The 20,257-nt window shown below is 40.9% G+C and overlaps 1 protein-coding gene across 2 annotated transcripts; it reads left to right on the top strand.

Moving 5' to 3' along the window:
- The first annotated feature begins 99 nt into the window (after positions 1-99).
- On the top strand, positions 100-20,257 carry LRRC42 (leucine rich repeat containing 42). Of its 2 annotated transcripts, XM_043461247.1 has the most exons (9): positions 203-309; positions 1,646-1,693; positions 6,001-6,493; positions 12,675-12,806; positions 13,938-14,056; positions 15,613-15,701; positions 15,872-15,985; positions 18,219-18,303; positions 19,767-20,257. In XM_043461247.1, the coding sequence occupies exons 3-9, from the start codon at positions 6,015-6,017 to the stop codon at positions 20,033-20,035; spliced, it is 1,287 nt and encodes a 428-aa protein (XP_043317182.1). In that variant the 5' UTR covers positions 203-309; positions 1,646-1,693; positions 6,001-6,014; the 3' UTR covers positions 20,036-20,257. The 2 variants fall into 2 exon arrangements, with proteins under 2 accessions (XP_043317181.1, XP_043317182.1); XM_043461246.1 differs by lacking the exon at positions 1,646-1,693 and having other exon boundaries at positions 100-309.

The following is a 20,257-nucleotide window of genomic DNA, read 5'->3' as shown; positions in this document are numbered from 1 at the left end:
CGGAGCCCTCGGTCCTCAGGTCGCCGGCCTTGGGCCCGGCCCCGCCTCCAAGCCCGCCCCCGCCCCTCATGCCGGGTCTCGCGCAAGCGCGCCTCCCCTGCCCAGTCTTCCCCACCCCACCCCCGCTGGCCCCGCGGTCTCACGGCGCCAGGTCGCCCCCAGCCCCCTCCTTCCTCCCGCCCACTCTGTGTCCCACCCTCCCTAGCTTAGTGCCGGGGGCGCGGAACCGCTTCCCCGCCTCAGCCGCGCGGCAGGAGGAGGGAGCCGCCACAGAGGAGCTGCCGCTGGCTGCCCCAGACAGGGGCACAGGTAGGTGGCGGCCGCGGGCTGGGCCGCTCAAGGAGCCCGGGGCTGCGAGTGGGGGCGGGTGTAGTTTGAGGGAGGGGTGGGAGGGGGGAGGGGAAGACCGAGAGGGTCGGAGCTGGGGTGTGGTTGGGTGAAAGGTGTGAGGGTGAGGATCTAGGGGTGTCAGAAATGGGTTTAAGGGTGGAGTTGATGCTGGGCTAGGGTATGGGGCGTGTGAGAACTGAGGTTCGTTCGGGGCCTGGGTGGGAAGAGGGAGCAGGATTAGCTTGGGTGCACTTGGGGAGGGTCACGCCTGGGAATTTATAGAAAAATGGAGAATTGCAGTCCTGGGAAGGGGGAGAAGGAATGGGATTTGAGGAGTGCTAGGAGTAAAGGATCTAGGATTGGAATAAGAGAGGGGTGGGGTTGAGGGGGCAAGGGAGAAAAGTTGGGGCTGTGGACTGTGAAGTTGGACATTGTGAGTCGTGAAGGAAGGAGGTTTTGAAGGTTGAGGGCAGAAGACGAAGAAAAAGATGGAGAGTTTGGAGTCCCAGGAGAGGGAATCTCAGAAAATAGGAGGAAGGGAAGACTACGTGATAAAGGACAGAGAAAGAGTTGCAGGGGGGTTAGGGAGGGTGGGGGTGGAATGGTGCGGTGGAAGGAGGGAGAGCCAGGTGAAGGTGTGATTGGATCTGGGCCACCGGGAGCCACATTCAGAAGGATCGTGGAAAGATTGGAAGGGCGTGAGGTTTGAGAGTTGAGGGCCGGGGAGTTGGGAGTGGGTGAAAGGAGAGGATTAGGATTTTTGGTGCGGAGATTGGATTTTGTGTGAGAAGCTCTACAGTTGGCAGGTAGAAAAACTGTCAGATGTCAGGATGTAGGAGAGATTGGCCTCTCCTAAGAGGCAAATAAGGAGTTAGGTATGGGAGAGAAGGCAGGTGAGCAAGTGCAAGTTATAAAACAAAAGAAACGAATTGAAAATTGAATAATGGTGGTGATCCAGAGCAATAAACCTAAGATTCTTACTTGGTTATTGGTGGTTTGAAAAATGGTGGTGATCCAGAACAATAAACCTAAGATTGTTACTTGGTTATTGGTGGTTTGGAACTAGTTTCCATTCATGTTTTTATGTTAGACATTTGCTTAAGAATACTGCATTTTCAAATAAACCGAGGGTGTCTGCAGCCTTGGGATGAAGGCCATGGAGTGACAGATGTTTTCCTGGTGTGTGGATATGGGTGATTTCTGCCCTGGCAGAGGAAAGAGGGAAAGCCTCAGTGTAGCTATTGTCCTGGCTCAGTTCCCACCAACTCTTTTCTCAGATGTCCACTGTTTTTTTTTTATCTCTGCCCTCTCTCAGCTCCCCCCTCCCCATCTTGAGTCAGTGAATACCAGAGGGTTCAAACAGGTGGGTGAGATTAATTTTTAACATTTTTTTTTATCCTTAAAGCTGATGTCATATTTTTATTCTTGAGAGACAGCATCATGCAGTGGAAAGAGCTTGAGCTTTGGAGTGATACAGCTTTGAGATTGAATTCTGGCCCTGCCACTTAGTAGTTCTGTTTCTTAAGTAAGTTACTTTTAGTCTCTGAGCCCTTTTATCTAATAAATGGCAAACCTTACCTCATTGGATTGTTGAGAATTGCCTTTAATATAGTACCTAACAGTGCTTGGCAACTCAGTGGGAGCTATCACACCCACTATTATTATCATCATAGTCTTACTATGGTTTATTATTTCTGAGAGATTGCTACCTTACTTTACCTACTAAAGTTAGGTGTTTTCTTCTTTTTCTTTTCAAATTGCATAACTGTAGGCTCAGGTAACAATTTTAATTGCCTCCTGTAGTCTGCTTCCCTGACTCCCATCTTTCCAGTTCCCTCTACTGGATTGTCAAGGTTCTTGCTTGGTGAACTGACTTCAAGTTCTAAAAAGTCATGTTTAGTTATCACTTATTTTATCTTGCCTCTTATTCAAAGAGGCAGTAGAGAAATGAATTTTTAATGTACTAAGGCTACATTTTATTCATTTGATGAAATGACATGTTCATGGTAACTTTGGCTCATTTGTGGTGACCAAATACTAGAACATGTACTATTGTAATAGTTTTCTATGAGATTTTATAGGTTACAGAACCACCTTTCCAGAGACAGGCTGGAAAACTATCAGAGGCTACCTTGTTATTCTGTTGCTCTAATATGAAATATAGCTAATGCAGACCTTCACTGAACATTGTTATTCTTTCACATACTAATTACTTTAATTTTCCAGTTCGTGTAGGATTTTTGCCATGATATAGAACAGGCTCTGTCTCCTGAGGGACTGCCTTCTAATAGACCACTCTGTGTAATAGCCAGGAACAAGTAGAGCCAAATTACAGAAACTTTGGAATTTTCTTGCCTTTACAGTTCTTAACTTTGAAAGGCTTAAACATTAATATAATTCTTAGGTCATTTTATGGTACCTCACAAACTCTTAGGAAGCTTGCTCCTTGTTGGGAGCAAGATGCACAAATTTAGTAGTAGAAATCAAAGGTCACTGGAATTTCCTGATCATGGTCTGTTTCTCAGGTACCATAGTTGAAGAACAGAGAGCCCTTGGCATTTGATGAGTAATTTAAGTAAAAAAGTAAAGGTAAAATATAGCCAGAACTATGTCTGCTTTGAAAATGATTCATGTGAGACTTCCCTGGCAGTCCAGTGGTTAAGACTCTGGATTCTCAATGCAGGGGTGCAGGTTGAATTCCTGATCAGGAAACCAAGTTCTTAAAAAAAAAAAAAAAAAATCCATGAAAGCAGAAGCTGCTGGGATTTTGGGCAGCCTGGGTTAGCATCTTCACTTTGGTCCCCAACCTCATGTGCCCTTTGCTGGATGGAATCAGTTTTCTGGTTTTCACCGGAAGTGGTCCTCCATTCATCCATTTGTCCGTTTTACCCTAGAATCTATGGGCGGCACTATTAGGAGTGATGGCTAGGGGTGCTACATATGAGCAGACCCTGTTTCATTGCCAGGGGGTTTATAGTGTGCTGATTCCTTATGTTAACTTCCATAGAATTTTGTCTTTCCACTTTTAAAATCAGGTCAGTCTTACGTGAGGCTGTGCTTGGTATGTCCTTCCAGGTCTACAGGTAGAGAAGGACTATGAATGTTCAAGTCCAAAGGACAAGACCAAAGGGGATCTGCTTTGTCTCCTCATCAGGATTAAACTCTGTGAGACTGAAGGAACCACGTGCTTACTCCTGGAAGAAAAGCTTAGAATAAGTAAAATTATCACCTTAGGAGAGGCACTGAATGCTGGCTGGGAAGAGTATGGGTTATGAGAGTTGGCACTGTGACAGGATTTTTTTTTCTTCTGTTTTTTAGATTCTTTTTTTCCCCCCTCTCTGGTAGTACCAGTAACAATATACTCCCATAATCCTCTTTGCTTCCACCACCTGCAGAAGGGTCTGGCGAGTTGGGGGAGGAGCCTGCAGCTGTTGCCTGGAAGAGGAGCTGGCTCCTAGCAACAGTATCAGCAGGCCCTGCAGCTCAGAGCCCTAAGTCTGTTCTTTTGAGGTCCCACTCTTCCTGTCATTTGGTTCAGCAAATATCTACTGAGGGCTTACTCAAGCTAGGCATTGTGTTGGCCTGAAAAAAGAGAGATGAATCAAACAAGTGCCTTGCCCTCAAAGAGCTCACAACTTTGAAAATACTAACAAGTGAACAGACAGTACACAGTGCTAAGTGCTATATAGAAAGAGACATTGGTGCTCTGGAAAAACCAGACAGACATGTGCACTAGTACAGGGATTAGGAAGTTTTCCCAGGAGAGGGATGTGGTTGAGCTAGCTGTTAATGAGAACTAGGAATCACCTAGGTCAGGGAAGCTGAGAAGGATGTTCCAGCCAAAGGGAGCAGGATGTGCAAAGGCCAGTGGGACGAGAGAACACAGCCAACTTAATCTGGGTAGTATGGCTTGGCCGGAGAGTAAGGCATAAGATGAGCAGGAAAGAATGAGGCTCTTGGGTGTGGCGTGGCAGGGCCCTCTTTTCTGGTGTACTTTTACACACATAATTATCCTCTGGAGAAACATGGATCATACTGATGCCTACAACAGGATCACTGTTTGATCTTCCCAGCCTCAGCATTTTTGATCACTGACTTGATTGATTGACACTTTTAAGTGGCTGAATTCAGAGCTACATTCTAGCCCTGCATTAATGCAGACAAAGCTGGGTTGGTTCACTCTAAAAGTCAATCAGTCTTTTAGAGATAATAGCAGCTATTTGACCTGTATTACATTAAATTTTACCTACAAATTGTAGCAGTGATAATCATACTCCATTTTATTTAGCATGGCAGTTTCTCAAATATTTTTGAAATCTCATGGTTCCTCAGGAAAGCAAATATTTATTCCAGTTAGTACTTGGGCATAAAATGTCATCCACATGATTGCATAAATACCCTGCTGTTTTTGATATTTTGCCTTACCTCAGAAGTGCCAGTTAACTGAAGAAATTAAGGAACGAGAGCTAACTATTCTAGCCCTTGAATCTAGCATCTCAGCTTAATAGCTTTTAGTTAGGTCTTGTGATAGAGGCATTTGTGGATCAAAAAAAAAAAAAAAAAAACCACCAAAAAAATGTGTTGCTTGTGTTCTCTGTAAAGTTTTGCAAAAGAGTAAACTTTAGTTCCATGACTGTCTACTCAGGGACCATCACATGCCAGAGCACTATGTTAGGGTGAATGAATTAAACATGCTGTCTGCTCTGAAGGAGCTCAAATCAGCAGAACATGCCTAGAAATAAATCAGTAGCAAAAATGCGAGCCAAGTATAATAAAGAAATGTGTGGAAGGTGCCAGGGTAGCAAGGAAGGGAGTTACTAGTTTCTAGCATTTGTTCTGTGTGAAAACATATTTTAAAATACAAATAGTAAATTCTACATATTACTATTAATATTTGTAACTTGCAAGTCAATAAAAATTTTAGAATTTTGATGGATGCATAACATTCCATGGTGTGGATATAGGATGTACATAAATGTGTATTTATGTAATAACACCCTTGTTGGACCCTGGGATTATTTTCAGTTGTTTTGCTAATGTCAGCTGTGCTACCATGACTTGCCTTGCCAGGGACTGTCTTCCACTTCTATGATAACTCTCTTAGAGTGAATTTTATTTATTTATTTACTTATTTATTTTTGGCTGTGCTGGGTCTTCGTTGCTAAGTGGACTTTTCTCTAGTTGTGGTGAGCTGGGGCTACTCTCTTGTTGTGGTGCTCAGGCTTCTCACCATGGTGGCTTCTTCTGTTGAGAAGCATGGACTGTAGGATATGCGGGCTCAGTAGTTGGAGTACATGGGTTAGTTGCCCTGAGGCATGTGGAATCTTCCTAGACCAGGGATTGAAACCATGCCCCCTGCATAGGCAGGCAGTTTCTTAACCACTGAACCACCAGGGAAACCCTAGAGTGAATTTTAGAAATGAGATTTGAGCTGGTTTTTGAAAGATGAATAGGCGTTCACCAGACAGACAAGAAAAGGGGAAGAGTAGGAATGGGCATTCCAGGTCAAGGTATGCCAGGGTTCACAGGCAACTGGTGAGCTTTGATTCCCCAAAGCAGCCAGAGGGCCTGCCTGGTAGGCTCATAAAGCTCTGGGCACAGCATGGTGAAGTTACATTTTACAAATGGCATTTTAATTGGGTTTTCTTCCCTTGTACCTTGCTTTTACAGTCACAACCAAGGCAATGTCTTACTACCTCAACTCAGAAAACCATCTGGACTCAGGGCCCATCTACGTGCGAGAAAATGGGCAACTGCACATGGTCAATCTGGCATTGGATGATGTTAAGAGCAACATCATCCAGAAGAAACCAAGGCCTTTCAGACTGTTTCCCAAAGGCTTTTCTGTGGAGCTTTGCATGAACAGGGAAGATGACACTGCACGGAAAGAGAAGACTGATCATTTCATCTTCACATACACCCGGGAGGGAAATCTTCGGTACTCTGCAAAATCCCTCTTCAGCCTTGTCCTGGGCTTCATCTCTGACAATGTTGACCACATTGATTCCCTTATCGGCTTTCCTGAGCAGATTGCTGAAAAGCTGTTCTCTGCTGCTGAAGCCAGACAGAAATTTACAGAGCCCGGTGCGGGGCTGAGGGCTTTACAGAAATTCACTGAGGCCTATGGAAGTCTGGTGCTTTGCTCCTTGTGTTTGCGAAACAGGTGGGTGTTCTGATTATGATGGTGAGTATTTTATTGGGTGTGTCAATTCTGTCAGGTTCTGGGACTTAGTGGGCTTGGGGGGTTCCCCCATCAAACAGCACTTGAATTTAGAATTTTCAAACACGAAGTGGTAGGCCATTTTGAGAAAAGTCATTGTCTTTCTCCCTTCCCTCACCCTCCCAGACAACACTTAGCTTTATTTTGTTTTTTGTTTTTGTTAGTGTTTTTGTTTTTTAATTTATTTATTTTGAAAACACTTGATAAGGATTAGTTCATTGCCACAGCTCTTTCATTAGATAGAAAATACTCATCTACAAGCTTTTCTAGTAGGAGAAAATAGGAAAGACAAGATGTGATCTGTCAAATATCTCTTGGTGTACTCTTCGGGGATGTGAAGATTAGTACCCAGAGTTCTCATCTCCATTCCAGTTTTCAGACCACTGGATATTGAACATTAGCTAAAAAGCAGCTTTCAAAGAAGAGGTGATTAAAATTTCAAGTGTCTTAAAGTTTGGAAGTTTTCAGTAAGGTCCCAACACAAGAACCACTGTCTATTTTCTAACAGAGCATATGTTTTCTCTTAATGATTGCCTTTGCTCATATACTTCTATTGACTTATTTAAATTTTTTACACCACTATCATGAAAAATAGCTTTCAAGGCATCTACTAATTAAAAAGAAAAACTTGAAAAAAATCACACAGAAAAGGACTTAAACACAAACACAAAAGGGTATAAAGTGAAACATAAGCCTTCCTCCAGTCTCTCTCCTTTGCTCTTTCCCAGAGACACCTACTGTTATCAGTTTTCTTTACATAATTCCAGAAATACTCTGTACATACCCATGCATGTATAGCTCGCCTCTTCATTTTACAAACGCAACACAGTGCTCACACTCTTAATCACTTTGCTCTTTCACATATTTTCAAAATTATTTGCCATCAATATGTGTAGATTTTTAAAATAGCTGTATAGTATACCGTTATATGAATTTTTGTCATTCAAAATGTGAAAGGCAGCTTACTATTAAGATGCACAATCAATATGACCATTAAAACAAGGCTAACCAAAAGCGATCAATGCACAGACATAGAGGAAACAATAAAATGGGAAAGACTAGAGATCTCTTCAAGAAAATTAGAGATATCAAGGGAATATTTCATGCAAAGATGGGCTCAATAAAGGACAGAAATGGTATGGACCTAACAGAAGCAGAAGATATTAAGAAGAGGTGGCAAGAATACACAGAAGAACTGTACAAAAAAGATCGTCACAACCCAGATAATCATAATGGTGTGATCACTCACCTAGAGCCAGACATCCTGGAATGCGAAGTGAAATGGGCCTTAGGAAGCATCACTATAAACAAAGCTAGTGGAGGTCATGGAATCCAGTTGAGCTATTTCAAATCCTAAAAGATGATGCCATGAAAGTGCTGTTCTCAATATGTCAGCAAATTTGGAAAACTCCAGCAGTGGCCACAGGACTGGAAAAGATCAGTTTTCATTCCAGTCCCAAAGAAAGGCAATGCCAAAGTATGCTCAAACTACCGCACAGTTGCACTCATCTCACACGCTAGTAAAGTAATCCTCAAAATTCTCCAAGCCAGGCTTCAGCAATACATGAACCATGAACTTCCAGATGTTCAAGCTGGTTTTAGAAAAGGCAGAGGAACCAGAAATCAGATTGCCAACATTGCTGGATCATCATCAGAAAAGCAAGAGAGTTCCAGAAAAACATCTATTTCTGTTTTATTAACTATGCCAAAGCCTTTGACTGTGTGGATCACAATAAACTGTGGGAAATTCTGAAAGAGGTGGGAATACCAGACCACCTGACCTGCCTCTTGAGAAACCTGTATGCAGGTCAGGAAGCAACAGTTAGAACTGGACATGGAACCATAGACTGGTTCCAAATAGGAAAAGGAGTACATCGAGGCTGTATATTGTCACCCTGCTTATTTAACTTATATGCAGAGTACATCATGAGAAACGCTAGGCTGGAAGAAGCACAAGCTGGAATCAAGTTTGCTAGGGGAAATAGCAATAGCCTCAGATATGCGGATAACACCATCCTTATGGCAGAAAGTGAAGAAGAACTAAAGAGCCTCTTGATGAAAGTGAAAGGAGAGTGAAAAAGTTGGATTAAAGCTCAACATTTAGAAAACTAAGATTTTGGCATCCAGTCCCATCACTTCATGGCAAATAGATGGGGAAACAGTGGCTGGCTTTATTTTTGGGGGGCTCCAAAATCACTGCAGATGGTGACTGCAGCCATGAAATTAAAAGACACTTGCTCCTTGGAAGGAAAGTTATGATCAACCTAGACAGCATATTAAAAAGCAGAGATACTACTTTGTCCACAGAGGTCCTTCTAGTCAAGGCTATGGTTTTTCCAGTGGTCATGTATGGATGTGAGAGTTGGACTATAAAGAAAGCTGAGTACTGAAGAATCGATGCTTTTGAACTGTGGTGTTGGAGAAGACTCTTGAGAGTCCCTTGGACTGCAAGGAGATCCAACCAGTCCATCCTAAAAGAGATCAGTCCTGGGTGTTCATTGGAAGGACTGATGTTGAAGCTGAGACTCCAGTACTTTGGCCACCTGATGCTGGGAAAGATTGAGGGCAGGAGGAGAAGGGGACGACAGAGGATGAGATGGTTGGATGGCATCACCAACTCAATGGACATGAGTTTGGGTGAACTCCAGGAGTTGGTGATGGACAGGGAGGCCTGGCGTACTGTGGTTCGTGGGGTAGCAAAGAGTTGGACACAACTGAGCGGCTGAACTGAACCAAAAGGCATATGATAAAAAGAAGGGAGAAAGTACGTTTTACTCCTTCATTTTTTATTCCAAGTTATTTATGTTCATTGTGGAAAAATTAGAACAATGAAAAATAGGATACAAACATTGCCTTAAAACTATTTTATAAAGGCAAATACATACTGTTTGAGAAACATAAAACTTTTAAAGTTTATAATTCCATCATTCATGGTGGTGGTGGTTTAGTTGCTAAGTCATGTCAGACTCTTTGCATTCCCATGGGGCTGTAGCTTGCCAGGCATCTCCCTCCGTGGAATTTCCCAGGCAAGAATACTGGAGATCATTCATGGTAATTATTTTCAAATAATGTATCTTTGTCCATTTGTGAATATACTCTATAACTTGTATTTTGCTTTTTCCTCCATTTACCATTATAGCTTAGGTATTCCTCACAATGGGGAAAATGCTTTTTATGCCATGTGATGTTTGCATACTGTTCCACTGGTCAAATTGGATGAGAATAGCACTTTCATTCACATTTAATGAGCACATAATGTAGCATTTCTGGAAAGCAACTTGGCAGTATGTAGCAGAAGCCTTAAAAGTACCTGTATCCTTTGTTTGACTCAGCAATTCCATTTATTAAGAGTTTGTTCTAATTTCTAATGTGATAATCAAATATCAGAACAAATACTTTACATAAGGATGTTCAGTGTAGTACTAGTTGTAATAGTGACAACCTGGAAGCCAAATATCCAACTAGAGGAAATTAAGTAATCGTGTAACTGTTAAGATAATATCCAAAGATCATTTAAAATGATGTGGTAAAATGTTAATTATATAACAAATTAAAAAGAATAGTTAAAATTACATATATGATCCCAATTTTGTTTGTGAAAAAAATAGAAAATTTTATATGCATTGCATATATAGGGGGAAAAAGAGGGAAGCTCACTGAAATGTAATTTAGATAATGAAATTGAAATTGGAATTAATTTTCCTTATAATTTTCTAGATTTTAGTTTTCAGGGAATGTTTTCCTTATAATCAGAAAAATATAAGAAGCGTTTTTAATACTCTCTTGACTCATTTTATTTCAACAATTCTGAATAAGAAATAAGACAGTGCTGTCTTATCCAAATATAAGGGTAGGATTTTCAGTTGTGATTGAAAACGTCCCTTCTCCTTTTGAATCCCTGAAGGGAAATAGGAAGAGGGCAGGAGATTTGGGTTTGCATTTGCAATTCCCAGCTGAAGCTGCAGCAACAAAGATTTTACCAGCATTGAAAAATAAGGTAATTGGTTAAGTGCAGGCACTTGCTGTTTGGGGGTTGGGTCACAAAGCTGCCTGCCAAAAGGAGAAAACTGTCTATATGTTTCAACCTATAAAACCGTCTCTTCCCTCTGATTTTTAACCCCACTGATGGTCACAGGAGGCAAGTATGTTTTCCTTATAATATCACCCTTTGTAACTGAAGTAATTTTAATAGCTACCATTTAATGGGGCCTACCAGGTGCCTCAGTGATAAAGAATATGCCTGCCAGTGCAGGAGACACAGGCGACTTGGGCTCAACCCAGGTAGGGAAGACCCCCTGGAGGTAGAAATGGCATCACACTCCAGTATCACTGCCTGGGAAATCCCCTGGACAGAGAAGCCTGGCAGGCTACAGTGCATAGCCTCACAAAGAGTCGGACGTGACTGAGTACAAGCACACACACCATTTAATGAGGGCCTATAAGATGCCGTTTACTTTTGAAACTTTTTTTTTCTAATTTTCTTAATAATCCTTAAAGAAAATAATCATCAGCTCCATTTACTAGCTGGAGAAATTGAGACTTGCAGAGGTTAAGTAACACAAGCAATTAGCCTTGCTAAAATCCAGACTCAGGTAGGTCTGACACTAAACTGTGCTCTTTCTGTTGCTTCTCCACTACATTCTTCTGAACTTTTTAAAGGGAAAGTTGGACGATTAATTTTCAGCAAAACCCTAGAGCTTCATTTATGTCCTCGATAAGCATCTAGTAGTGTCTGTGGCTTTGTACAATTTGTTTCATTTCTTAGTCTTGATTTTTGTAATGTTTGTGAATCATGTTCTGCATCGTTTTGTCCTTCCCAGATAACCCGTGTCTCACAATTACTAAAAATCTTTTAGTTAATTGATCAAAGGATGTGTGTTTTCCTTTCTCTAATTGCCATTAATCCCCCAAATCCCCATTAACCCACTTCAACTCTGTGATTGGAAGATGGAAAACAGAAGCTTTATTTACAGTGTAATTAAAATATGTCTGAGTAAATAGGCTCATTTGTGTACCCAGCTGAGCTTGGTCACCAGGCAGCTTAGAGGGGGTATCAATGCCCCTGGCCATCTGTACCCAGCAGTCAGGCCAGTGATCAGCTTCAATGTATCTTATTCTGATTGGAAGTAGGCAGAAAAGAGATCTGACGCCCTTCTTGTCCTTGGATTATTCAGTGCTCTTTTTGGTAATTATGATCCTGGTGACAGAAGAGAAATGTGAACACTTTTAAATATAAGCCCACTGATCCTAGTGAACCATCTCACTATGAAAACTTCTAGACATCTATGAGGAAAATGGATGAGAAAGGCATGCTCTTGCCACAGGCATTTCCCTTTCCCTGTTTTTTTTTTAGGCTCCTCTCCTGTTTCCTGTCACTTCTAATCCCTTTTCATTTTTTCTTGCTGACCTCATATGAAATAGATGGACAACTAGAAAGCAGGGTGGAGACCACAGCAGTGTCTTTTTAATCTTCTCTTCCTCTGCAGAGGCCTTCTGATACTCCACGATAGCAGTCTGGCCTGGTGCCCAGTGTAATTAAAGTGTTCATGCTCACAGGTTTGTCTTAATAACCATCTAGTTTGGAATGAGTTCTTGTCATAGTCATGCTGCACATAACTTTGGAGTAAAGTTAGCAGGCTAACCGTGGCACTGGGAAGTGGGCAGCTACTCAAACAAGTAGAGAAGATAAAACCTGATGTGACAAATAAATCTTTGATGTGGTATGTTGTTGGGCATGTACAGGTTAGAACCCAGAATTCTTGGCCTGTTCCAGTTTTCAAAGCACTAGATATTTAGCATTAAGTAAAAAGCAACTTTAAAAGAATGAGTGGTTAAAATTATGAGTATCCTAAAGTTTGGAAATTCTCTGAAAAAGTCCCAACACTGACCCCAAGGTCTGACTTCTAACAAAGCAGATATTTTCTCTTGTGTCTTGCCTTTGCTTGTTTGTGTTTATGCATTTATTTAAAGTTTTTATAACCTGTGCCTACATAGTAATCAGTAAAGTCTGCTTATTACGTAGTATCTTGTCCTGATGGAATGTTGATGTATTACAAAACCACACACGGTGATGTTTTAAAAGAAGGAAAAGAAAAGCTGTATGATTGCTGTCCATGCCCGACAGATACCTGGTGATTTCAGAAAAGCTTGAGGAGATTAAGTCTTTCCGGGAGCTGACCTGTCTGGATCTTTCCTGTTGCAAGCTTGGAGATGAGCATGAACTTCTAGAACATCTCACCAATGAGGCCCTGTCTAGGTATTGACCCTCCACCATTTGTAAATGAATTGTTTTTTAAAGGTTGATCCAGTGGGAAGGATGTTAATTACTTCTCAGTCCTGTGTTTATTTACTAACTTTTTTTTCTAAAACAGTTTCAGTCTCCATTTACTTGGTACAAGCAGTGTTGATTGGACAACTCAGGAAAGTCAGTCAGTAGGTTCATTTATCTAAATAAAATTTATTTCGACATACAGTACTTGACACTACCTGGGTTGAAAAATGATTTTGCCCTGATTTATTTTAGCAAGAGATGAGAGGTTACATAATTTTTGCAGTCATTATCATTTTCTATTTTAACCGTCATTGAACTGTAAATCATTTAAAAAGTGAACTATTAAAAGACAGCCATAGAAATTCTTTTCAAGAACCATAATTTAAAGAAATCACCCAGTTCACACCCTTCATAAATAGTCCGACTGATCTTGGTCTGGCTTGCAGAGAGAAGGTCAGATGGATTCCTTTATGGTTTCATAAATACCCAGAAGGACAAAAGCACTAAAAACCTGAGTCTAATCTTTTCCCTCAGGCCTGCCTAGGAAGTGTGACCGGCATACTGCCTTGTAGAAAGGTATTTTTACATGAGGTTGATAAAAGTTCGGATCTCTTGCATGTGGGACAGTGGAGCACATTAACACACCAGGTACAGTTTAGCTGAATGGATTGCCTTATGGCTATACCTTATAAATCCATTCTGAAAATTGGATTTATAAAATATTAGAATGAAAGAATTGTGCTTTATATGGAGAATTCTCATAGGAGTTCTTTAGCAGACTGCCCCAACATTTAGAATGTTTTTGACACAACATGTGTCAAGAATGCAGTTTTTGTGTGAAGCAAGTGTATTTATCTTCTTAATAAAAGTCCCTGCTTACCTCATTCCTCCATATACCTTTAGTGCCCTCTACCATCTGAGGCTAGTACTACATGCTTCTTTGGTTTCAAGTTAACCCTCACATAGTAACTGAAGTAGCATCAAAGGAGCTTTAATTCTGTTAAATGCATTAAGTGTGAAATAGCAAGGGTTAGAAGATACATTTTTAAATGAAGTTTATATTTTGACTTTCTCAAATGCTTTTTAAGTAATTTGCTCATGGACTTTGTCTCCTAGTGTAACTCAACTCCGCCTGAAGGATAATTGTTTATCTGATGCTGGGGTGCGGAAAATGACAGCCCCAGTCCGAGTGATGAAGAGGGGCCTTGAAAACCTGTCGTTGCTAGATTTATCTTGTAAGTTCTGTTAGCAGTTACAGATGATTAATATTGGAAGAATGGACTTGGAAATCATGTAGTTCTTCCCCTTTGTCTGAGAGGTGATAAAATTGAGGGATGATTCTTAGGTGCCCCAGCAAGATAGTGGCAGAGCACGACTAAAGCCGGAGACTCTTATCTCCTGGCCAGATACCTTTCCTGCCGTGGTACCACTCTGTAGGGTAGTAAAAGCCCTAATGGATTCACTGATGCAGCTTATTCTCTGCAGAGAGGTCATATTCACTGTATATTCACAGCATAGAGGACATTTGGCTCATCTTTACTTATCTTTGAGTTGCTGATTGATAGTGTCTGTCAGCTAGGTCATTTTTTATCAATAATTGCTTGGTGAAAATCTGGATAAATTGACAATTTTGATACTTACTCAAGATTAACCAGATACTGATCCTGGTAGTAGAAAGATTATAAGATCAGTTATGATTTAACTGAGCATGTATTGAATATGTGGCAGGATGGTTGGTGTCGAGTAGAGAGAGCAGGCCTTTAAAGTCAGAGGACACTCCTTGCTCTGCTACTGTGTGCCCTTGGGCAAGTTATTTAAACTCTGAGCCTTGGTTTTGGCTTCTGTAAGATGAAAATAATGACGCCCTCCCTTCCTCCCCGGGAAGTGTATTCATTTAGCAGATTTTTTTTTGAGTGTCTGCAGTGTGCCAGCATTGTGCTCATGCTCTTCAGGACCCAGTGCTAAATGCAGTGCTCTATAATATGAGAAGATGCCATGTAAGAAAGGATTTTTTTTTAAAAAAATGCAGGGCTTCCCTGGTGGCTCAGTAGTAAAGAATCCACCTGCCAATGCAGGAGATACAGGTTTGTGAGATTTCACATAACACTGAGCATCTAAGCCCATGTGCCACAATTCTTGAGCCTGTGCTCTGGAGCCCAATGGCCACAACTACTGAGCCCGTGTACCACAGCTGCTGAAGCCTGCATGCCCTAGAACCTGGGCTCCACAGCAAGAGAAGCCACCGCATTGAGCAGCCCGCACACTGCGACTATAGAGTAGCCCACCTTGCCACAACTGGAGGAAAACCCGTGCCGCAGCAAAGGCCCAGCACAGCCAAAAATAAATAAATAATAATTTTTTTTTTAATGCAGGTTAGTAAGACAGTGATAGTCTTTGTGTCTAAATATCCTTGAAAATCTTATTAAAATATTTTACTTTGGAGGTGAAATGTCTATGAACGAAGTCTAATATACCTGTTTAATATTCATGTTTAGAATATGCTGTTTTCATGTGGTTCCAAATTAAACCCTTTGTAGTAGCTATCTGGTTCATTAATTTCTCTGCTAACCCCTAATTCCTAGGAAGTTTAGAGCTATAAAAGATCTTAAGGATCATCTCATGTGGCTCTTCATAGGAAAGATAGATTCCCATATTTAATTTACTCTGAAAAGTTTGTTCTCTCAATATTTTATATTTTATCATTGTTTGGCCTTTTTTCTTGAGCTTATTGTTGGCATTTTAACAATACTTATAACTGTAACAGAATGTTACTTTTGTTTTTGGCATCTAGGTAACCCTGAGATAACAGATGCAGGAATTGGATACCTCTTTTCTTTTAGAAAACTCAACTGCTTAGATATCTCTGGGACGGGACTCAAGGTAGGATTTCTGTTCCCTTCTCTTACTTTCACAAACATACAGTTTGATATTTTGCTTCTGCCAGTCGACATTTAGAAAGGGCTGGTATCTATGATAGTGTTTATTTCCTACTGAGAGCAAGTTAAGTGTTGACCATGTGTGTGCATTCGTGTTCTATTTTTCCTTACTAGGACATCAAAGCTGTCAAACACAAGCTTCAGACCCACATCGGCCTCGTTCACTCCAAAGTGCCTTTGAAGGAATTTGATCACAGTAACTGCAAGACAGAGGGCTGGGCTGATCAGGTAAGGCAGATTTTTCTCCCCTACAGTTAATATGGCTTAATAAATTCCAAGTGTCGTATTCAACACTCGAATAGATGCTAATCCTTTTGGTATTCTTTGGCTGAACTGTCATCTTCAGTCAGACTCGAGACACTGATGATTTGTAACTAACCCAGTTACTTGAGAAAAGTTGTTAGATGCTAGTCCGTACATCTCATGCTCTGGTCACTAGACTGTACTTCATCCTTATTGGACCTAGAAGAAAATGCCTTCTTATAAAGTGACTCAGAAAATAAATGAATTCTTGATTGCTATGCAGAAAAAACAGTATGATCCCACTTCAGATGGAGAGATTCTTTTAGCTGTGTGTGTACCAGAAAAAGAGAACAAGTTACACTGATAAAAATTCAAGTCTAACTCTTTCCCATTTAGGGGGCAAATTTCTTAACTCTCCTTAGTAAGGAAATGTCTTTTTTTTTTTTAATCCTTAGCACTCCCATTCTCTTTCTTTCTTGTTTAAGTTTAAAAATTGTATTTTATGTACAGAGAGCTAGCATTGTTTCTGGGAAGGTAGAGGTCTTAGATGACCCATTCAGGGAAGTTCACTTAGTGCAACTTATTGAAGCCGATACCCTTCATGTACTGGTGGAAACACTGGTGGCACGTATTGAGGCCATATTTTCAGATCAGACCATGCTAGTTTGAGCAGACGGAGCCCTCCCACTTCCAGCTTCTTCACTAAACTTTCCTTTGATGCTATCTTGTCGTCTTGATGGTCTTCCTCAAGTTGGTAAAGTACAGACTCAAGTAGGCACTCAGAAGGTAACCAAGTAGAGCACCAGTGGATGCCAGCTTGCCTGTGGTTGGTGCCTGTTTCCTTCAGATACTTTAAACCAGTGTTGATTGGAGGAGGCCTGGAGGACCCACTGAGCTTTTTGTTCTGGATCCTTCCTTGGCTTCACTCTGTAATGCATAGTGGTGGACCTTTCCAGCCACCTCATGATAGCATCACTTCCTTATAGGTAAGCAAGAAGGAGTTCTGATGAGTCAGTGTTTCAGGATTACCTTGAGGTTTGTCCAGAAAATGCATGCTGAAATCATTACACATGTCCATTGTCAGACTAAGTTTGTAGCGCTGAAAGAGTTCTGGATACATCCAGTGGACTTGGGGCAGTTATGGAATGGTCATATAAAGGCTTGGAGTGGTTTGGTTATGGTAGCAGGTGACGTTGTGGAAAGAGCATAGGCTGTAGATTCAGAGACCTGAGTTTGGGGTCCTGGCTTGGCAACCCAATAGGTATACAACTTAAGGCAGCTTTGGGTCTCTGTTTATTCATCTCTAAAATGGAGAAACCAGGCCCTCTCTTGGAGAGCTAAGGATGAAATAAAATAGCTAGCAGCTTGGACTGAAAGTAAGTTGAGGCTCCACACAGCTTCGCACCATGCAGCCTCAGCTAGGCCCCTAGGACGTGGCAGCGGTGCTTTATCTATCTTCTGTTGATCTCTTATTGAAACTGTTTCAGGCTGACTCCATTCTCCTGCCTCATCCTCAGCAGGTGACACAGAAAAATGAGGCCATCTAACAGGAGTCCCTTTACTTCCCCATGTCTGTCTCAAAATTTCTCCATTAAATCACTTGCCAAGGGTCCCCTGGCTAGTAAATGGTAGAGCTAATTCTGGAACTGATTTCCTAAACTATGTGTTGTGCTGTTTCGGTGTCTTGCAAATGTTTGTCTGTCTTTATGATCATTTCATTGCATACCATAGTGAGAAGTGTGAAATTTAAAGTTCTTGTTACTTATGGTATATGTGAAATATTAATAATTGTTGACTTTTCTTTATTTATGTGTAGTTTCTACTAAGCCAGATTTTCAAAAGAATTTGTAGTAACTTATAATAAAAATATTAATACATTTGTAGCAGTTTTAAAAAATGGAAACTGATCATGAAGTATCCTGTGAGTATGGAAATGCGGTTATTTTACACATGTACAAGAGTTTGAATTACAGTTGATATAGTCTAAGGTGTGAAAATGGGCCTAGGAATGTGTGAAAAGTATTATAACTAAGGTTTCAAATTTTAGTAAAGTACATGCAGTTTATTTGTAGATTGGAATAGAGACTCATCGTAGTCTGAAGCAAGATTACCACAGGGGGGTTGGTTTATGGAAAGAGGGGTTGAGAACAAGGAAGGCTTGAGATTAAAAACTCGAGATATTGTTTGGATTCACATCTTTCCAAATATATTTTATTAGATTGTTCTGCAGTGGGAGCGTGTGACTTTGGAAGCTATGAAGCCGCAAGAAACCTTGGAGTCTCGAACAGCAGCTCACCACTTCTGTGAGAAATTCCCTTTCCTTTGGAGTGTTTTGTCCTTAGATTATTTGGGCACTTAGCTCATCTTCACTCAGTGGGAAAATTAATTATGATAGCATTGACTTAATTAGATCGCAAAGATTTATACTCTGTCAATATAGCTTATAGTGTAAGTTCACACTTAGCTTTGAGCACCAGCATCAGGAAAATAACTTATTAAGCGTATGTATGTATGTACATATGTGTTTATATATATCCTATCTTGTTCCAGAAGAGATTTGCAGTGATACAAAAATAGAATACAGAATATTAAAAAGGAATTAAAGTGTAGCCAAAAGGAGAAGCAACTCAACTGGCCATTGACAGATGACTGGATAAACAAAATGTAGTATTTACATACAATGGAATATCATTCAGCCTTAAGGAGGAAGGAAATTGTAACACTTGCTATAACATGGGTGAAATTTATAGGGACATCCTGCTAAGTAAAATACACCCCTCACAGAAGACAAATGTTGGGACTTCCCTGGTGGTCCAGTGGTTAAAAATCTGCACTTCCAGTGCAGCCAGCACAGTTTGATCCCTGGTCAGGGAACTGAGATCCCACATGCTGCATGCTGTGGCCAAAAAATAAAAAGGACAGATGTTGTGTGAGTCTTACGAGGTTCCTAGAGTAGTCAAGTTCATAGTGACAGAAAATGGAATAATGGTTGCTGGGACTGAGGTGAGGGGTGGTAGGGAGTTACTGTTTAGTAGGTACCAAGTTTCAGTTTTGCCAAGCTGAAAAAGTTCTGTAGATGGATGGTGGTGATGTTTATACAGCAATGTGAATGTACTTTGTGCCACAGAACTGTACACTTAAAGATGATTAAAATGCTAAATTTATATTATGTGTATTTTACCATAATTTTTTCTGAAAGGAGTTAAAGGATAAAATTGAAGTGAAGAGAGAATAAAAGTAGAAAAATAAGAAAAAATTATTCTGTGCCAAAAGATATAGAATAAAGGTGTATCATTTGCTAGAATTGTGCTACAAACTTGGCTGTCTTAGAAGACAGAGTCAAGTCCAGATTCTGAGTAGTAATAGCTGACACTTTTTGAGCTTTCACTGTTGTACCAAGCATTGTCCTAAGCACCATATATTACTTCTTATAGCTTCACATCACCCTTATGAAGTAGTTTTTATATCCCTATCTGAGAAAACTGAATCTTAGACAAGTTGCTTGCCCATGATCGTTTATCCAAGAAGTGGCAGATCTCAGATTTGACTGTAAATCTTTGATACTCTCTGTGAGTACATACCTTCAACCTGTGCTGGTGCGTATGCTGTAAATTACTTTATAAGGCACACAAAAGGGGGGGAAATGAATCCAAACTCACCCTGTTTGGGCCTCTTGTCACTTCCATTGGATCATTTTTCTGGGCTTGGCCAGGTATTAGCAGCCAGCATAGTAAGCTCATCACCCTTCCCTCTGTCATCCTTACAGATGGGAAGAGGGCTCGAACAGAAGCCTTAGGGAAGTATCCCCTGACAGAGGCCCACATGAACTCTTCCGAGAAGCTCCAGTTCTATAAAGAGAAGGACTGCCATGGGCCACTGTTGAAACACGAAGCCCTCTCAAGCCAGGAGTCAAAGAAGAGCAAGAAGAGAGCTTTCGAGGAGCCAGAGAAGGAACAGAGCAGCTCTTCACAGTCTTCAAAGCAGAAATATGTGTGTCTTGCTGTTGAAGACTGGGACTTGTTAAATTCGTATTGATTGGCAAATACAAGTTGACCTTCTCCCCCTCCAGTGCTAATGTATGAGGAAGGGGGGCTGATAATGTTTTCCTTTTTGTTTGAATTTACCTATGGCATTAGCATAGCAAGCGGATATTTCTACTTTTGTGGTGGGGGAGGGGAATGCTATGGAAGTCTGTAATAATTTCTAATGTATATTTTCAATACATAGTAATTTTTTCAAATAAACGTTTTTGCTGTC

This window comes from Cervus canadensis, chromosome 2 (assembly GCF_019320065.1).
Source record: "Cervus canadensis isolate Bull #8, Minnesota chromosome 2, ASM1932006v1, whole genome shotgun sequence".
NCBI lineage: Eukaryota > Metazoa > Chordata > Mammalia > Artiodactyla > Cervidae > Cervus > Cervus canadensis.
This window is presented reverse-complemented; position numbering and strand designations above follow the sequence as displayed.

Coding starts and splice junctions, on each gene's coding strand:
- LRRC42 (XM_043461246.1), top strand. CDS start 6,015: ATGTCTTACTACCTCAACTCAGAAAACCATCTGGACTCAGGGCCCATC. Junction 6,494..12,674: donor TCCTTGTGTTTGCGAAACAG/GTGGGTGTTCTG, acceptor CATGCCCGACAG/ATACCTGGTGATTTCAGAAA. Junction 18,304..19,766: donor AACAGCAGCTCACCACTTCT/GTGAGAAATTCC, acceptor TCATCCTTACAG/ATGGGAAGAGGGCTCGAACA.